Below are 14,623 nucleotides of genomic sequence, written 5' to 3'. Positions count from 1 at the left end.
TAAGCTTGGCCCAGAAACAAGGGGATGCGGAGTGCCTCAGAGCATAAGCAGAATGCCTATGAAGTGGTGTGCGAGGTGGAGGAAGAGGATAGAGAGAAAGCCACTTCTATCATGCTAGAAGCCAGCCGCGCTGTCTGGTGAAGGTGCAAGACTGAGGAGCACCTGCTTAAGCTTTGAGTCTCCTTTCCACAGGAAGTAGCAACGGCCACCAGCTCTTATGAAGGAGGCAAGACAAATTCATGGAGGAAATGGCTATCAATGGCTACCAGCCCCGATGGCTTGCTCTGCCTCTGCTGTTGGCGGCAGGGCGCCTTTTCCACCTTGGGGGTGTCTGACTGACCGTAGGCAGGCAGGAGAAGATTGTGGACTAGATAGGCCTTTGGCCTGATCCAGCACGACTCTTCCTACGTTCTTCTGTGGGTGCCTCCCTCATGGCACTGAAAAGCCACAACAACCCTGTGGAGCGGGACAAAGGGGAGACTGAGATGGGGATTTGCTCAGAGCCACCCAGGGTGCCAAGGAAGGTTTGAACCTGGGTCTCCCTCACTGCATGGCTCTCATGGGTGGCCCAGGAGGCCTGGAGGTTGGGCGAGGTGCTGTTGGGGCTGCGTGCCCAGCTTGGGGTGCTATTTATAGCCTGGCATCCAGACTGAGTTGCAAAATATTCCTCAGCCCAGCAAGGTCTTTTCACAAGCTCCACAATGGAAGCTGCTTCATCAGCAGCTGCTCTGCTTGGGATGGAGGACCAGTCTGGTGGTGGCAGGGGCGGGGGGGGGGGTATTGTGGGGCAGAGGGCAGGGCTGGGCGGATATCTGGTGGTTTTCCAGCTGAGTGCCCTCATTGCGAGATGTGATGACTGTGGTCTTTGAGGAGGACTCCGATGACCAAGCGTCTCCATTGTGTCCCCCTGGGCTTTGCCCTGGCCAGGGCATAAAACAAGAGTGTATAAAATGCAAGGGAGTCACGACACCAGCCGAATCACTCCACCACGAAGCACCAGCAACCCAGGTAAGAGGTGGAGGGAAGGTGCCCTGCATCCTGGAGACATCTGGGGGCTTCTGGCTAGTGTGTGTGTGTGTGTGTGTGTGTGTGTGTGTGTGTGTGTGTGTGTGTGTGTGTGTGTTGCCCCATCAAGGCATGAGATCTGCCTTCATTTCCCTGGGAGAGCCCTTTTTTTGCTCACTCCCTTCACCATGGAAACCTTCTCATCAGTTCCTCAAGCAGTGGGAAAGATGGGTCAGGATCTGAGCAGCAGGAAGATGGACCAGATCAAAGAAATGTTATCAGGACAGGTAGCAGAAAGTCGTTCTTCCCGCAGGATGGCTTTGGAAGAGTGCTGGAGGCGGGGAAGGCTATCAATGGCTGTACCCACCATGGCTGTGTCCCCAGCTGCAGACAGCTGTGCTTCTGAATGCCAGTTTCTGGAAACCACAGGAGGGCAGAGGGCTCTGGGACTCCATTGCTTGTGGGCTTCCCAATGATGCCTCTGGTTGGCCACTGTGAGAACAGGGGGCTGCGCGAGGTGGTCCCCCATTGCCCTGATCCATGAGGCCCTTCCTAGGTTCTTTCCTCTGAGCATTGATGAAAAGCAAACACTGCCCTGAAGAAAGGGCAGAAAGGAACTGGCAGCAAAAGGCAGGGGTGGAAAACAGAATAGTACCAAAAGGACAAGATGAATTTTGGGAAGTGGCAAACTCTGCCCCACAAGTTAGATATTGGAAAGGAGAAGTAACAGCATTTCACCAGAATGCTCCCGCAGTAAGTATGGTAGGGATGTCCCACGACGATGGCAGTTGTCTTTTAATTGGCAGCTTATTATTAGTTGTGCGGAAAAGTGTGCAAAAAGTGCTTTTCTTTTGTGAAACCAGAGGGAGTCAGCAGGAAAGGACAGGAGGTGGCATGAGGCTGCTCCAAATACGTAGGGTAGGCACCTGAAAAGGTGCTTTCTAACCAAGCAGGTGTTACAATTTCAGGTCTTACCCGGACACGGCCATGTCTGAAAGCACAAGAACCACCCCTCCCAGCCATGACATGGACAGGAAGGGAAAAGACAGCCCCACCCCATCCAACAACTCATCCCCCGATTCCAGCAGCCAGGGGGAAGAGTCCTCTGCGGAACCTTTCCGGGTAAGCTGGGCAAAGGACGGGGCCAGTTCTGAGCAGAGAGGCAGGACTAGGGGAGGGGGCCCTGATCCCTCAGAGCGCATGGCTGTCCCTTCGGTGCTGCATCCAGTCTGGGCCTGTCTTGGAAGGGGAGGGGAGGGGAGGGGAGGGGAAGAGAGACCTGTTGGAAGCCCAGTCCCCATCCTTTGGTTAGGTCAGTGGCTGGTAGCCCAGAACTGGAAAGAAGGGTGAGGAGGAGACACTTGCAGCTTTCTCTCTCTCTCCTGCAATGGAATGGCCACCAGAGCGTCAGGAAGGTGATAACAAGAACAACCTTTTATTTGTACTCCCTCCCATCTGACTGGGTTGCCCCAGCCACTCTGGGCGGCTTCCAGCATGTATCAAAACACAGGGAAACAAGCTTCCCTAGGCAGAGCTGCTCACTCTCTCCACCCAGGCAAGCACACCGGACCTCCTGAAAAAACGGCTGTGAGAAGGGACTGGGGAGGCCACGGGGGACCCTGGTTCCACCCCTGGGGGCCCCTCTAGATATCCTTCCTATGGGGCATGCAGGGTGATTTGTATTCACAATGCTCAGGGGGAGCCATGCGCAATCCCATGTCCAATACTGTTTGCACCCTCACAAGATTTGGGCTGGTCACCCTGCTTCACTTTTAGTCAGTGCCTATCCCACAATTCCTGCTGAAATCCTGTAACTTCTTATACCACAAAGATACTGGTTTGGCTTCGCCTCGCTCTTGTCATCTTTTATCCCCCCTCAGACAGCAGCGGTGGGCTGGCATCACAGAACAAACCAGGGCAGAATCAACCCCCCATTAAGGCTCTGCTTCTGTGCCCAGAACGCCTTCCCCCTTCCCAATGCCTGCCAGGAGGGGATTTGGCTCTCAGCCTAATCTGCCCCACTAGGTTCTTGTGAGGATCAAGGTGTATAGGGGGGGAATGCAGGCTCTCTTGAGGTCCCTGGAGAAAAAGTGGGATGCAAAGAAAAGCAAAAAATCACAAAGAGCTGCATCTTTCTCCAGGGTCTGCTGCCTTATCAGAGGGTTGACATTCACCTCCCCATATGCTCTGCTTGCTTTTTCTGTATAGAAACCGTACAAAATAGCACCACCATACTAGTCTTTCCTCTGTAAGGCAAAGGCACCAACCCTGGCAGTGGCACCCTGAAACATCTTACCATAATCTGAATTAAATGGGAAATTGAAAGGGGGCTCTGGAAACTGACAGGAATAAAAGAAGATAAGGCAGCTGGGAGGCGGAAACACAGGAAGAACAGAGGGTGGCAGAAGAAGTTCACTACATGGCCATTTCCTCACCAAACACACCAGGGATATATGTGTTTGGGTGTGCATGCATGCATGTGTGCAGACAAACACGCATGTGTTCTTGTATTAACCCAGCAGGGCTACAAAGTATGAAAATCGGATTTATGCTGTTCCTTAATCCCTGCTGAGGGAGTTGAATCTGGGACACGCAGCTCCAGAGTTCACCTCTGCCACATCCCTGGACATTTGAGCCACCCTCCCTGAGTGCTCATTCCTTAAGGGTGTCAATGGAGCAGTATGTAGCCCTCTGGCAGCTGGCTCCATCCGACGTGGCACAGACTTCTCAGGCTGACCTATTCTGGCTGGATCTTCTTGTAATCACATCTGTGCTGTTGATGCATTTTGTTCTGGTGTCCCATTGCCAAACTGGGGCTTTACTCTAGATGTGCTGCCTGCCCTGGGACCTTTCAGGGAATGAGAGAATATAAATGTGCATAGCAAATAAAGAAACAAATCCTCTAATAACTGCTGCTTCTGCTTCTCCCCCAATGCCCCCAAGGAGACGTTTCATATTGCTTCTTTCAGATCATTGTGTTTGACCAAGAGAACTTCCAGGGCAAGCAGATGGAGTTCACCAGTGCATGTCTGAACCTGGGGGACCACGGATTTGACCGGGTGCGCAGTGTCCTGGCAACCTCTGGACCGTAAGTGATCTTGAGAGGCAAGTGCTGGAGGCGGGGATGTGCTGGGCTCTATAGCCAATAGGAGTCCCAGGGGATTCGCTTCCTTCCTTCTTCTTTTAAAAGCAAATCTCTACCCTCCTAGAAAGAAAACAAGGAAGCAACATAAGACCTCTCCCCTATTTTATGTGAGATGAGCCAGGCAGGCTGCTATGTTTTAGTGTTTCTAATCAATGAATGAAATCAGAGTTGGGGTTGATAAGGGAGCTATTTGGACATCAGGATACACACACCCTTCCCTTTCTCTGCTTGAAATAAGGTACTCCATGTAAGCTATTTTCTGCAGATTCTACTACTCGTTAGACATGTTTGCTCAAAAGTAAGTCTCTTTATGGTTTATAGGGCTTACTCCCCGGTAAGTGGGTGCCAGATTGCAGCAACCTAGGCTTTTTTGGTAAGGAAGCGGTAGAGAAGAGCTCATGGTGAGAGGGTCCATTGTGCACACTCACCTCGAAGTAAACTCACTTGAATGCAATGGGGAATTATGCATCTAAATACACAGTAATCATGCAAAATTGGATGAAGCCTTGGAGGCATGCTAATCTACAGGTGGGAGTGAAAGGGAGAACAAAATGAATGCCTTTGGTTAAGACAAGCAAAAATGGACGCCCCCCCAAAGCAAGCACAAAGCTGTTCGGCAGTGGAATTTGCTGCCAAGGAGTGTGGTGGAGTCTCCTTCTTTGGAGGTCTTTAAGCAGAGGCTTGACAGCCATCTGTCAGGAATGCTTTGATGGTGTTTCCTGCTTGGCAGGGGGTTGGACTGGATGGCCCTTGTGGTCTCTTCCAACTCTATGATTCTATGATTCCTTTTACAGCCATTTTATACCTCCAAACATATGGCCAGAAGAAGAGCCTGCTGGATCAGGCCCGTGGCCCATCTGGTCCAACATCCTGTTTTCACAGTGGCAAGCCAGATGCTTATTATGGGAAGCCCACAAGCAGAGCCCAAGTGCAAGACCAGTCTCCTTCTGACAGTTTCCAGTGACTGGTGATATTCAGAAGTGTTACTGCAGGCATCCCCAAACTTCGGCCCTCCAGATGTTTTGGACTACAATTCCCAGCTTCCCCGACCACTGGTCTTGTTAGCTAGGGATCATGGGAGTTGTAGGCCAAAACATCTGGAAGGCCGCAGTTTGGGGATGCCTGTGTTACTGCCTCCAGTGGACCAGCCCTGGGGCCCAGAAGACCTTGATAGCTCTCTCCTCCATCCATTTTTCCAGTACTCTTTCCAAGACATCAGAGTTGCTGGCCATTGCTTCCTCTGGTGGGAGTGAGGATGCTCCACTTTGCCATGCTTTAAAGGCATTATTATTATTATTATTATTATTATTATTATTATTATTATTATTATTATCTTACGGTATATACCCTGCCCATCTGACTGGGTTGCCCCAGCCACACTGGGAAGCTTCTAACATAATATAAGAACACATTCTCATTCTAATCTAGACTTCTCTGCTTCCTTGGGCATATCACAGGAATGGGAACTATGACCTGACAAGGAGTTCTCACATTTTGAGCTGAGCTGATTTGCAAGAAATGCTTTGCTTTCAGCCAGCAGCCTTGACTTTCAACTGTTTACTAGCCATCCAGAGTGGATGGGGAGGCCCGCCCAGGTGGGCATATTATTATTGTTATTATTATTATTATTATTATTATTATTATTATTATTAATTATTATTACTTTTGCCGGTAATGCTTAAGGAATCCCAGCAAAGCTAAAATGAGTCACAGCAAATGTAACATCAGGAAGTTGGACTCCAGAGCAGAAGAAATGGAACTTAGAATCTGGAGAGGGTCATCTGAAATGGAAGTTAAGTCTGCTAATAGGAGGGACAGACAGCGGTATTCTATCTGATACGTGGCACAACCCACTTGAATCATAGAAATAAAGAGTTGGAAGGGACCCCAAGAGTCATCTAGTTCAACCCCTGCAATGCAGGAATCTCAACTTAAGAAGAGCCCTGGAGCTGGATGAGGCCTTGGGGGGGGGGATCTAGCCCACCATCTTGCTCTTACAGTACCCAGCCAGATCCCTCTTTTGGGAAACCCACAAGCAGGACACAAGGGCAATAGCAGCAGTACTCTCCCCCACAGGAATCAACTCCCAGGGGCCAAGGGGCCGTTGCCCCCCTTCCCCTAAAATATTTGAGGGGGCTAGTTGATTATCTTTGCCATTCAAATGGAGTACGTGCACCAAATCATGTGATCAGTTATGCAGGGCAGAGCTTACCGCCCCCTTAAAAAAATATTTTGCTCAAGTTGGCTCCCCTGCTCTCCCCACTTGAGTTCCTCAGTATCCTGCCTTTGATGCCGGAGGTAATTTTTCTCAACTGTGACAAGAAGCTGTGACGCAAGGGGTCCCGTTGTTTTGGGGTGGGACTGTGAGGCATCCTGCTGCTGGCTGGGTGGGGCTGATACAGAGCAGACACTGAGGCAGGGGGGTACCCAGGATCAAAACTGGGGGGGGGCAAGAGAGGGGAAGAGAGAGGAAGGGAGGGAAGAGTGAGAAGGAAGGAAGGAAGGAAGGAAGGGAAGGAAGGAAGGAAGGAAGGAAGGAAGGAAGGAAGGAAGGAAGGAAGGAAGGAAGGAAGGGGTGAGAAAGGAAGGGAGGGAGAGAGAAAAAGGAAGAAAGAAAGAAAGAAAGAGGGGGGAAGGAAGGATGGAGCTCCCGTCCGCCTCCGCCCCCAGCTCAGGCTGCTCCTCCCCCCTCCCACGTTCCTGTCGCTGGCTGCAGCCACAGAGGGGGCGAAAACAGCCCGATTTCAGGCTGCTTCTTGCCCTCCCCACCTTCCTGTCGCTGGCTGCAGCCGCGGAGGGGGTGGAAACAGCCCAATTTCCATAATCCGCAGCGACTTTTCCCCTTCAGTTTTCAGAGGGAAAAAGTGCGGGTTATGGGCCGTAAAATACAGTAATTTTTTTTTGCTTCTGGGGGGAGCTGCCCCCCTGCCCCTTGCTGGGTACGCCCATGCACTGAGGTGCAGCTTCTTGCTGGCAGAAGTGAGAGAGTGCCCAGAGAAGCCCGAATCACAGCAAGGCAAAGTGGCTATGATATTCTTCCAATTACAGTGGTAACTCGGGTTAAGAACTTAATTTGTTCCGGAGGTGTGTTCTTCACCTGAAACTGTTCTTAACCTGAAGCACCACTTTAGCTAATGGGGCCTCTCGCTGCTGCCCGCCACCGGAGCACGATTTCTGTTCTCATCCTGAAGCAAAGTTCTTAACTCGAGGTACCACTGTACAGAGCAGGGAGGCTTCCCAGAAGGAAAATCCAGGGATGGAAGGTCAGCCGAGGGACACATGGATCCAAAGCAGCTCCTAGCAACCCAGGAGACAGAGAGGCTGGCAAAGGAAAACGCTCAGGAGCAGGGAGAAAGAGGAGCCAGCAAAGCTGGGTGGGAAGGGGAGGTGGGGGGGGCTGTCAAAAAGCTTCCAGGAATCGACTGGCCACTGCAAAAGATCCTTCTCCAAGGACAGAGTCTGAGCCCAACTGCCCAAGGTTTGTAGCAATCCCAGTGGCAGAAGCAGACCCACAGACCTGCAGTTTACCCCTCGGAGTGACCATTCGCATCCAGGGGCGTAGCCGGGTGGTGGTGGTGATGGGGCGGTCCACCCCGGGTTCCACTCAGGGGGGCATCACTTCAGCGCCCCCCACCTCCACCTACAACAGCCGCTGCTGCCACAACCGCCATTGCGGAGGCGCCACCAATGTTGTCGCCATCCACCACTCTGTTGAGTGGCATGTGAAGCAGCCAACGGAGCCTCGCCTAGCCCCTGGAGGGTGAGGCGGGGCTCCATTGGCTGCTTCACATGCCACCAAATAGAGTGGCACGGGAGGGGAGGGGCTGGGCGCGGAGCCTGGGGGTTCTCTGAGCGCCATAAAAGGCCATACAGGCTCCCACGTGGCCTTAAAACCCCGCAGCGGCTGCAACCCCCTATGGTACAGCGCTTGGGCGGTTTGCTGGCGGCTCCGCTGCGTAGCATGCATGTGCGGAGCTGCTGCATACGCTGCATGTGTCGTGTGCGGCGATGCCCCACTCCCGGGTGCATGCCCACAGTGCCACCCCGGGTGCCGGAACGCCTTTGTCCGCCCCTGTTCGCAGCAATTCGAGCCTGTAAAACCAACCAACCAACCACCTACTTGCCTGTATTGGAGGAAGGAGGTTGAGATGGAAGCAGGTTGCAAATGGTGTGTGTGTGTGTGTGTGTGTGTGTGTGTGTGTGTGTGTGTGTGTGTTATAAAGCCTTGGAAGACAGAGCTGTGCAGTGCTGCTCTCTGACTCCCAAGTGGGACCCTTGCCCTCTGGACTGCTGGAGAAAGATTTGGCTGCCACTCTAGCTGGGTTCTGCATGTGGGAGGGGAGGAGGTCTTGAAATGCTGACTGCCAAGTCACGGCTGCTCTGCTGCATCCAGTCACCCTCCGTCTTTCTGTCTTGTGGCTGCCAATATCCTCCATCCTCCGGACGCACCTTCCTTTGCACGCTGCCCTCAGCTGGGTGGCCTTTGAGCAGTGCAACCTGCGTGGCGAAATGTTCATTCTGGAGAAGGGCGAGTACCCCCGATGGGACACCTGGTCCAGCAGCTGCCGCAGCGACTGCTTCCGCTCCCTGCGCCCCGTGAGAATGGTGAGTCCAGGCCTGGCATCGTGCAGCGTAGTGCCTTTGGGCATCTGCTGAGGGCCCCCACTCCCAGACCTCTTCCTCCCTCGCAATCTCATTCTGCCACCTCTTGCTGTGGCCTAGGAACCTGTGGGGTGAGGAAAAGGAGCGGTTGATGCCCCCCGCCCCCCGCTCACCTTCATTTGGCACCCTCTCTCTCTCAGCAGGAGGCCCAAGAGCAGAAGATCCTCCTCTTTGAAAGTGCCAACTTCAGGGGAAACAAGATGGAGATCCAGGAGGACGATGTGCCAACTCTCTGGGCCCACGGTTTCTGTGGGCGTCTGGGCAGCGTGAAGGTGCCCAGTGGAATGTAAGTCAGAGCCTGGATCTGACCGCTTCCCTCTGAATCAATGGCTGCCATTCCTCTTTGGGAAAGCTCCGTAGCTTGTGCAGAAGACCCCAGGTTCAATTCCTGGCAGCATCTTTGGCAGGGCTGGGAGAGACTTCCTCTGTGGGGGGCCTCTGCCAGTCAGTGTAGGCCATTCTGAGCTCGATGGGCCAATGGTCTGACTTGGTCTAAGGCTTCATATACTGTATTCCTCTTGGAGAAGAAAGGGTTTGGGCTGCAGCCATGCCCTTGGACATGGCAGCCCCTGGCATGAACCACAGATCCTGTCAGGGAATGGTGAGTTCCGAATGCTAAACACTCCACTTCTTAGTGGCAAGGAAAAAACAGATATAAAAAGAATTTCCTAGGTGCCAAGATCCAGGATAATAATAATAATAATAATAATAATAATAATAATAATTTATTTATACCCCGCCCATCTGGCTGAGTCTCCCCAGCCACTCTGGGTGGCTCCCAATCGAATATTAAAACAATACAGCATTAAATACTAAAAGCTGCCCTAAACAGGGCTGCCTTCAGATGTCTTTTACAATTAAGATAGCTGCTTATTTCCTTGACATCTGATGGAAGGTGCCACTACCGAGAAGGCCCTCTGTCTGGTTCCCTGTAACCTCACTTCTCACAATGAGGGAACTGCCAGAAGGCCCTCAGTGCTGGATCTCAGTGTCCGGGCTGAATGGTGGGGGTGGAGACGCTCCTTCAGGTATACAGGACCGAGGCCGTTTAGGGCTTTAAAGGTCAACACCAACACTTTGAATTGTGCTCGGAAACATACTGGGAGCCAGTGTAGATCTCTCAGGACCGGTGTTATGTGGTCCCGGCGGCCACTCCCAGTTACTAGTCTAGCTGCCGCATTCTGGATTAATCGCAGTTTCCGGGTCACCTTTAAAGGTAGCCCCACATGGAGCACATTGCAGTAGTCCAAGCAGGAGATAACAAGAGCATGCACCACTCTGGCGAGACAGTCTGCGGGCAGGTAGGGTCTCAGCCTATGTACCAGATGGAGCTGATAGACAGCCACCCTGGACACAGAATTGACCTGTGCCTCCATGGACAGCTGTGAGTCCAAAATGACTCCCAGGCTGCGCACCTGGTCCTTCAGGGGCACAATTACCCCATTCAGGACGAGGGAGTCCTCCACTCCTGCCCGCCTCCTGTCCCCCACAAACAGTACTTCTGTCTTGTCAGGATTCAACCTCAATCTGTTAACCGCCATCCATCTTCCAACCACCTCCAGGCACTCACACAGGACCTTCACCGCCTTCACTGGTTCTGATTTGAAAGAGAGATAGAGCTGGGTATCATCCGCATACTGATGAACACCCAGCCCAAACCCCCTGATGATCTCTCCCAGCAGCTGCATGTAGATGTTAAAAAGCATGGGGGAGAGGACAGAACCCTGAGGCACCCCACAAGTGAGAGCCCAGGGGTCTGAACACTCACCCCCCACCACCACTTTCTGAACACGGCCCAGGAGGAAGGTGCGGAACCACTGTATGACAGTGCCCCCAGCTCCCAACCCCTCTAAACGCCTCTCCTCCCTGGCCAGGGATGTGGGGCTGGCATCGTCCAGGGGCAAGTACTCTTTGGTGAGAGAACCCCAGCAAAGATTTAAAATCACAATATATGCAGTGCAAATATAGGCTATTAGACCTTTAAAAAATACCCTTGCGAGTTCCATAATATGCCCCTCTTACCCCAACATAGAAAAAGACCACATGCTTGGTAAGTTTAAAACAGTTTGTAAGTAAAAACGGTTTACTTACCAACTCTCCAATTGTCAGATTTATGTGCTTTTTCCATACAGCATTCAGGAAAGTTGCACAGGCAGTAAAACTTGGTTTAGTTACAGTGGTGAAAGTTCCTAAATTATTGGTATAGGAATTGAAGAGTGGTTTGTAAGAGCCATGAGGTCTGAGCTTGGAGCAAGCAGCTCAGATCTCTACATGCTAAGCTTCTCAGGTAGATGGAGGGTGAACTATAGGCTTGACTACTGGTACCTTTTTCCCAAGGTGAGGGGAAGTGACTTACTGTATATTCCTGCGTATAAGACTACTTTTTACCCCAGGAAAATCTTCTCAAAAGTCGGGGGTCGTCTAATACGCCGGGTCGTATTTCTTATACGGCAAGTATATCCCAAACTCTATATTTTAACAGGAAAAATTGGGGGTCGTCTTATGCGCCCAGTCGTCTTATGTGCCGGAATATACAGTAGCTAAGCCTGGCAAGACAGCTTACTCCAGGGGTCCCCAAACTACGGCCCCCGGGCCGGATGCGGCCCAATCGGCCTTCCAATCCGGCCCGCGACGACCCCCGCCGCCCGCTGCCGCCACCCGCTCTCACGGCGCGCGGCGCAGCGACGATCTAAAAAATCGGCAAAAAATTGCCGAAAATCCTTTGTGCGCATGCGTATGGGCCTCTCCCGACCCGGAAGAGGTCATTTCTGTGCACTTCCGGGTCGGGGGAGGCCCATACGCATGCGCACAAGCGATTTTCTGCGATTTTTCCCCCGCCCGTGTGCGTGTGCGCATGCGCACGGGCGCGCACTCCCCCGCCCTCCGGCCCGCTGCGCGCGCACTCCCCTGCCCTCCGGCCCACCGCGCGGTCGGCGCGGCGGGCACCGGCCCGCCGCGCGGTAAGTCTGGGGACCCCTGGCTTACTCTATGGCATTAACCCCTTCATGCATTAATTAGGATTAAGCATGTTGGTTATATGAAGGTTGTTATCCCACACTACTCGTGTTCAAATGAGCTTTGGGTGGCGTATTTCCCTAAGGAGGGGAATCTGCCTCTGTTGCTCCCACAAAGTAAAGAGGATTTTTCCTCCCTCTCTCATCCTGCTCGGGCCAGTGAAACTGATGGGCAGGAGATTTGGGCGAGACCAAGGAAATCCTTCCCACACAACACAACATTATTTTTTGGAACTGCAAGATAAGAGGGATTGTCAATAACTGAAGTAGCAATATAATGGGGACTAGACAAATGCATGGGGAAAGAGGAGGGGGAGTCTGTATGTCAGTGAGTCTTAGTCATCATGATGGTGAGACGGAGCCTCCATGTGCAGAGACACTTTATCTCTGAATCTCAGTTCCTGGGTACAAGCAGGGGAGAGCTTGGGCTTCTGGGCTTCCCAGGGGCATCTGGCTGGCAGTTGTGGGGAGCAGGATGTTGCCTTTTGGCCTGATTCTGTTGCAGGGCTTTCCTTGTGGGTAAAACAGCAGCACTAGCATCCCCACTGTTAGGGCAAAATTCTGGGTGCGAGAATGCTCAGCCACCCAGCTCATCAGGCAAGGGCCTGTGGTCGTTGCGGAGTATAAAAGGAAGGAGTCCAGCCACGATCCAGAGCAAACAGCAAGGTTTATTACTGCGCAGCAGGTTCAATGCCAGACTGAACACCATGAACAGGGCTGCAAGAACTTTTAAAACTTCCCACCACCATCCCATAATGCACATTGAAAGCATCATACATACATCACTTGTGACAGGGTAAAACGTCAGAAAAGGGGAAGGTGCAAGGGGCATTAGCATACAGGTAAACAGGAGGTAAGCAGGATTAGCATAAGGTAACAATGCACTATGTCCCAGGACATTGTTAAGCAAGTACCAGTAAGTATCTGGGAGGGGATCCTTGAGTACCTGGTGGGGGAAAACAATGGGTCCAGGTGTGAGTATTGCCTCTGGCTTCGGAGGGTTGGGAATGGCAGGAGATAGTACCTGAATGGATTATGGATATGCAGAGGAGCACCACCCTGGCTACCTGACCTCTCGCTTAAAGGATTATGGCTGTTCCCAGCATCCCTGAGAGCCCTTGGCCAGAGTCGCAAAAGGGGGTTTCATATAGAAATACAGATACACGATATTCATTCATAAAGAAATATGGTTACATAGAGTCTCAGGCAACAGAGAAAGGGTAGGAAAGGGAGCCTTTATTACTCAGGGCTTGATCTTGAGGGGGTTCGTGTTGGTGCGATACTAGAGTGGTGTTGTAGGATCAAATGGGGTCCCCTTGAGGGCATTAGTGCCAAACTTGATTCCCAAATGAAGCCTCGTTTGGGTGCCCCCCCCTATAAAATTCCCTAACACCCACCACCACACAAACAGGCAGCACAAAACTAAGACGTGGATCCTCCCAAATGCATGTTTGGGCTGAAGGTGGTTCTCAGTTTTGAAAAGTCTGAATCGCAGAATCATAGAATGGTAGAGATGGAAGGGACCCCGAGGGTCCTCTAGTCCAACCCCCTGCAAGGTAGGAATCTCATCTAAAGCATCCATAACAGACGACCATCCAACCTCTGATAAAAAACTTCCAAGGAAGGAGAGGCCACAGCCTTCCAAAGCTCTCTGTTCTACAGTCAAACAGTTCTTATCCTCAGAAAGTTCTTCCTGCAGACCACAGCCTCCCACAACTGCACTGGATCCCTATGATCTGTCTTGCTTTGGGATGAATTTTTAATCGCCCTACCTTGGCTGCCCTGTGGGCAGCTGAGCCCTGGGCAAGAGATAGCTGGGCACCTTCTCCGCGCTGTGTTTACTGATGCCAGCCTTCTCCTTGTTCCCCCCACAGCTGGGTGGGCTACCAGTACCCTGGCTATCGGGGCTACCAGTATCTCTTTGAGAGAGGAGACTTTGCACACTGGAACGAGTGGGCCGCCTCCCAGCCGCAGATCCAGTCCATCCGGCGCATCCGTGACATGCTGTGGGACCCCCAAGGCTGCTTCCTTCCAGCCGGGAGCCCCTCAAACTGAGCGACCCCCTCTAGCAGCCGGCAGAGAACATGAGAAGTTTGGTGGAGCAGGTGGAGGAGAAGACACTGCCTCCCCCTGAGGGACCTGCTACAAGCAAGAGCAGCGCTTCCCTTTTGTGTTCACCGAACCTTCCCCTTGTACATTGCACTTGGTGAACAAAATTTGTGTAGTTATCCAAACTAAAATATAGTCAAGAAGAGGATGAAAAAATGTGTGTGTGTGTTTCTACCATGTCCCATTGGGATTTAGGTCTGGGATTGTGATGGTTCACCACAGGGGCGAATCTACTATGAAATTAATGAAGATTCAGCTTTAGAGCACCCATCCTGGAGGGGACCCAGAAGACCTGAGTTCACTTTGCTTTAAAAATTGCTTTAAAAAGTGCATCACCTATGTATATAACATTTCCCTAATTTTCACCCCCATATTATTTAATTAATTAATTTATATACCATACAATTTTAATCAAAATCTGTAATGTAGTAGTAGAGTGTGGTGTGGTGTGGTGTGGTGTGGTGTGGTGTGGTGTGTGTGTGTGTGTGTGTTGTGTGTTGTGTGTAATGTCAGGAGCCCAGGCTGCCGTCTTGATAACACAACACACAAGTCATAATTGGCTGGAATATTTATTGCAAAACAAACAATCAGCCTCGGATGCTCTATCAGAGCTTCCGTACCTTATGATTCAGTTGACCCTTCTGAGGAGTTCTTCCTGCTTCTGCAGAATATCCTGAACCTATGACCC

General features: G+C 51.8%; 1 protein-coding gene across 1 annotated transcript; it reads left to right on the top strand.

Moving 5' to 3' along the window:
* Positions 1-1,992: 1,992 nt before the first annotated feature.
* On the top strand, positions 1,993-13,881 carry CRYBB1 (crystallin beta B1). Its single transcript, XM_035098744.2, has 5 exons — positions 1,993-2,127; positions 3,975-4,093; positions 8,623-8,755; positions 8,956-9,098; positions 13,701-13,881. Exons 1-5 carry the CDS (start codon positions 1,993-1,995, stop codon positions 13,879-13,881), a joined length of 711 nt encoding a protein of 236 aa, XP_034954635.2.
* The last annotated feature ends 742 nt before the right edge of the window (positions 13,882-14,623 follow it).

This window comes from Zootoca vivipara, chromosome 17 (assembly GCF_963506605.1).
Source record: "Zootoca vivipara chromosome 17, rZooViv1.1, whole genome shotgun sequence".
Lineage (NCBI taxonomy): Eukaryota > Metazoa > Chordata > Lepidosauria > Squamata > Lacertidae > Zootoca > Zootoca vivipara.
This window is presented reverse-complemented; position numbering and strand designations above follow the sequence as displayed.

Excerpts from the sequence above, each read along its gene's own strand:
- CRYBB1 (XM_035098744.2), top strand. The coding sequence starts at position 1,993 with ATGTCTGAAAGCACAAGAACCACCCCTCCCAGCCATGACATGGACAGG. Across the intron at positions 8,756-8,955 it reads CCCTGCGCCCCGTGAGAATG|GAGGCCCAAGAGCAGAAGAT; the intron begins GTGAGTCCAGGC and ends CTCTCTCAGCAG. Across the intron at positions 9,099-13,700 it reads GTGAAGGTGCCCAGTGGAAT|CTGGGTGGGCTACCAGTACC; the intron begins GTAAGTCAGAGC and ends TTCCCCCCACAG.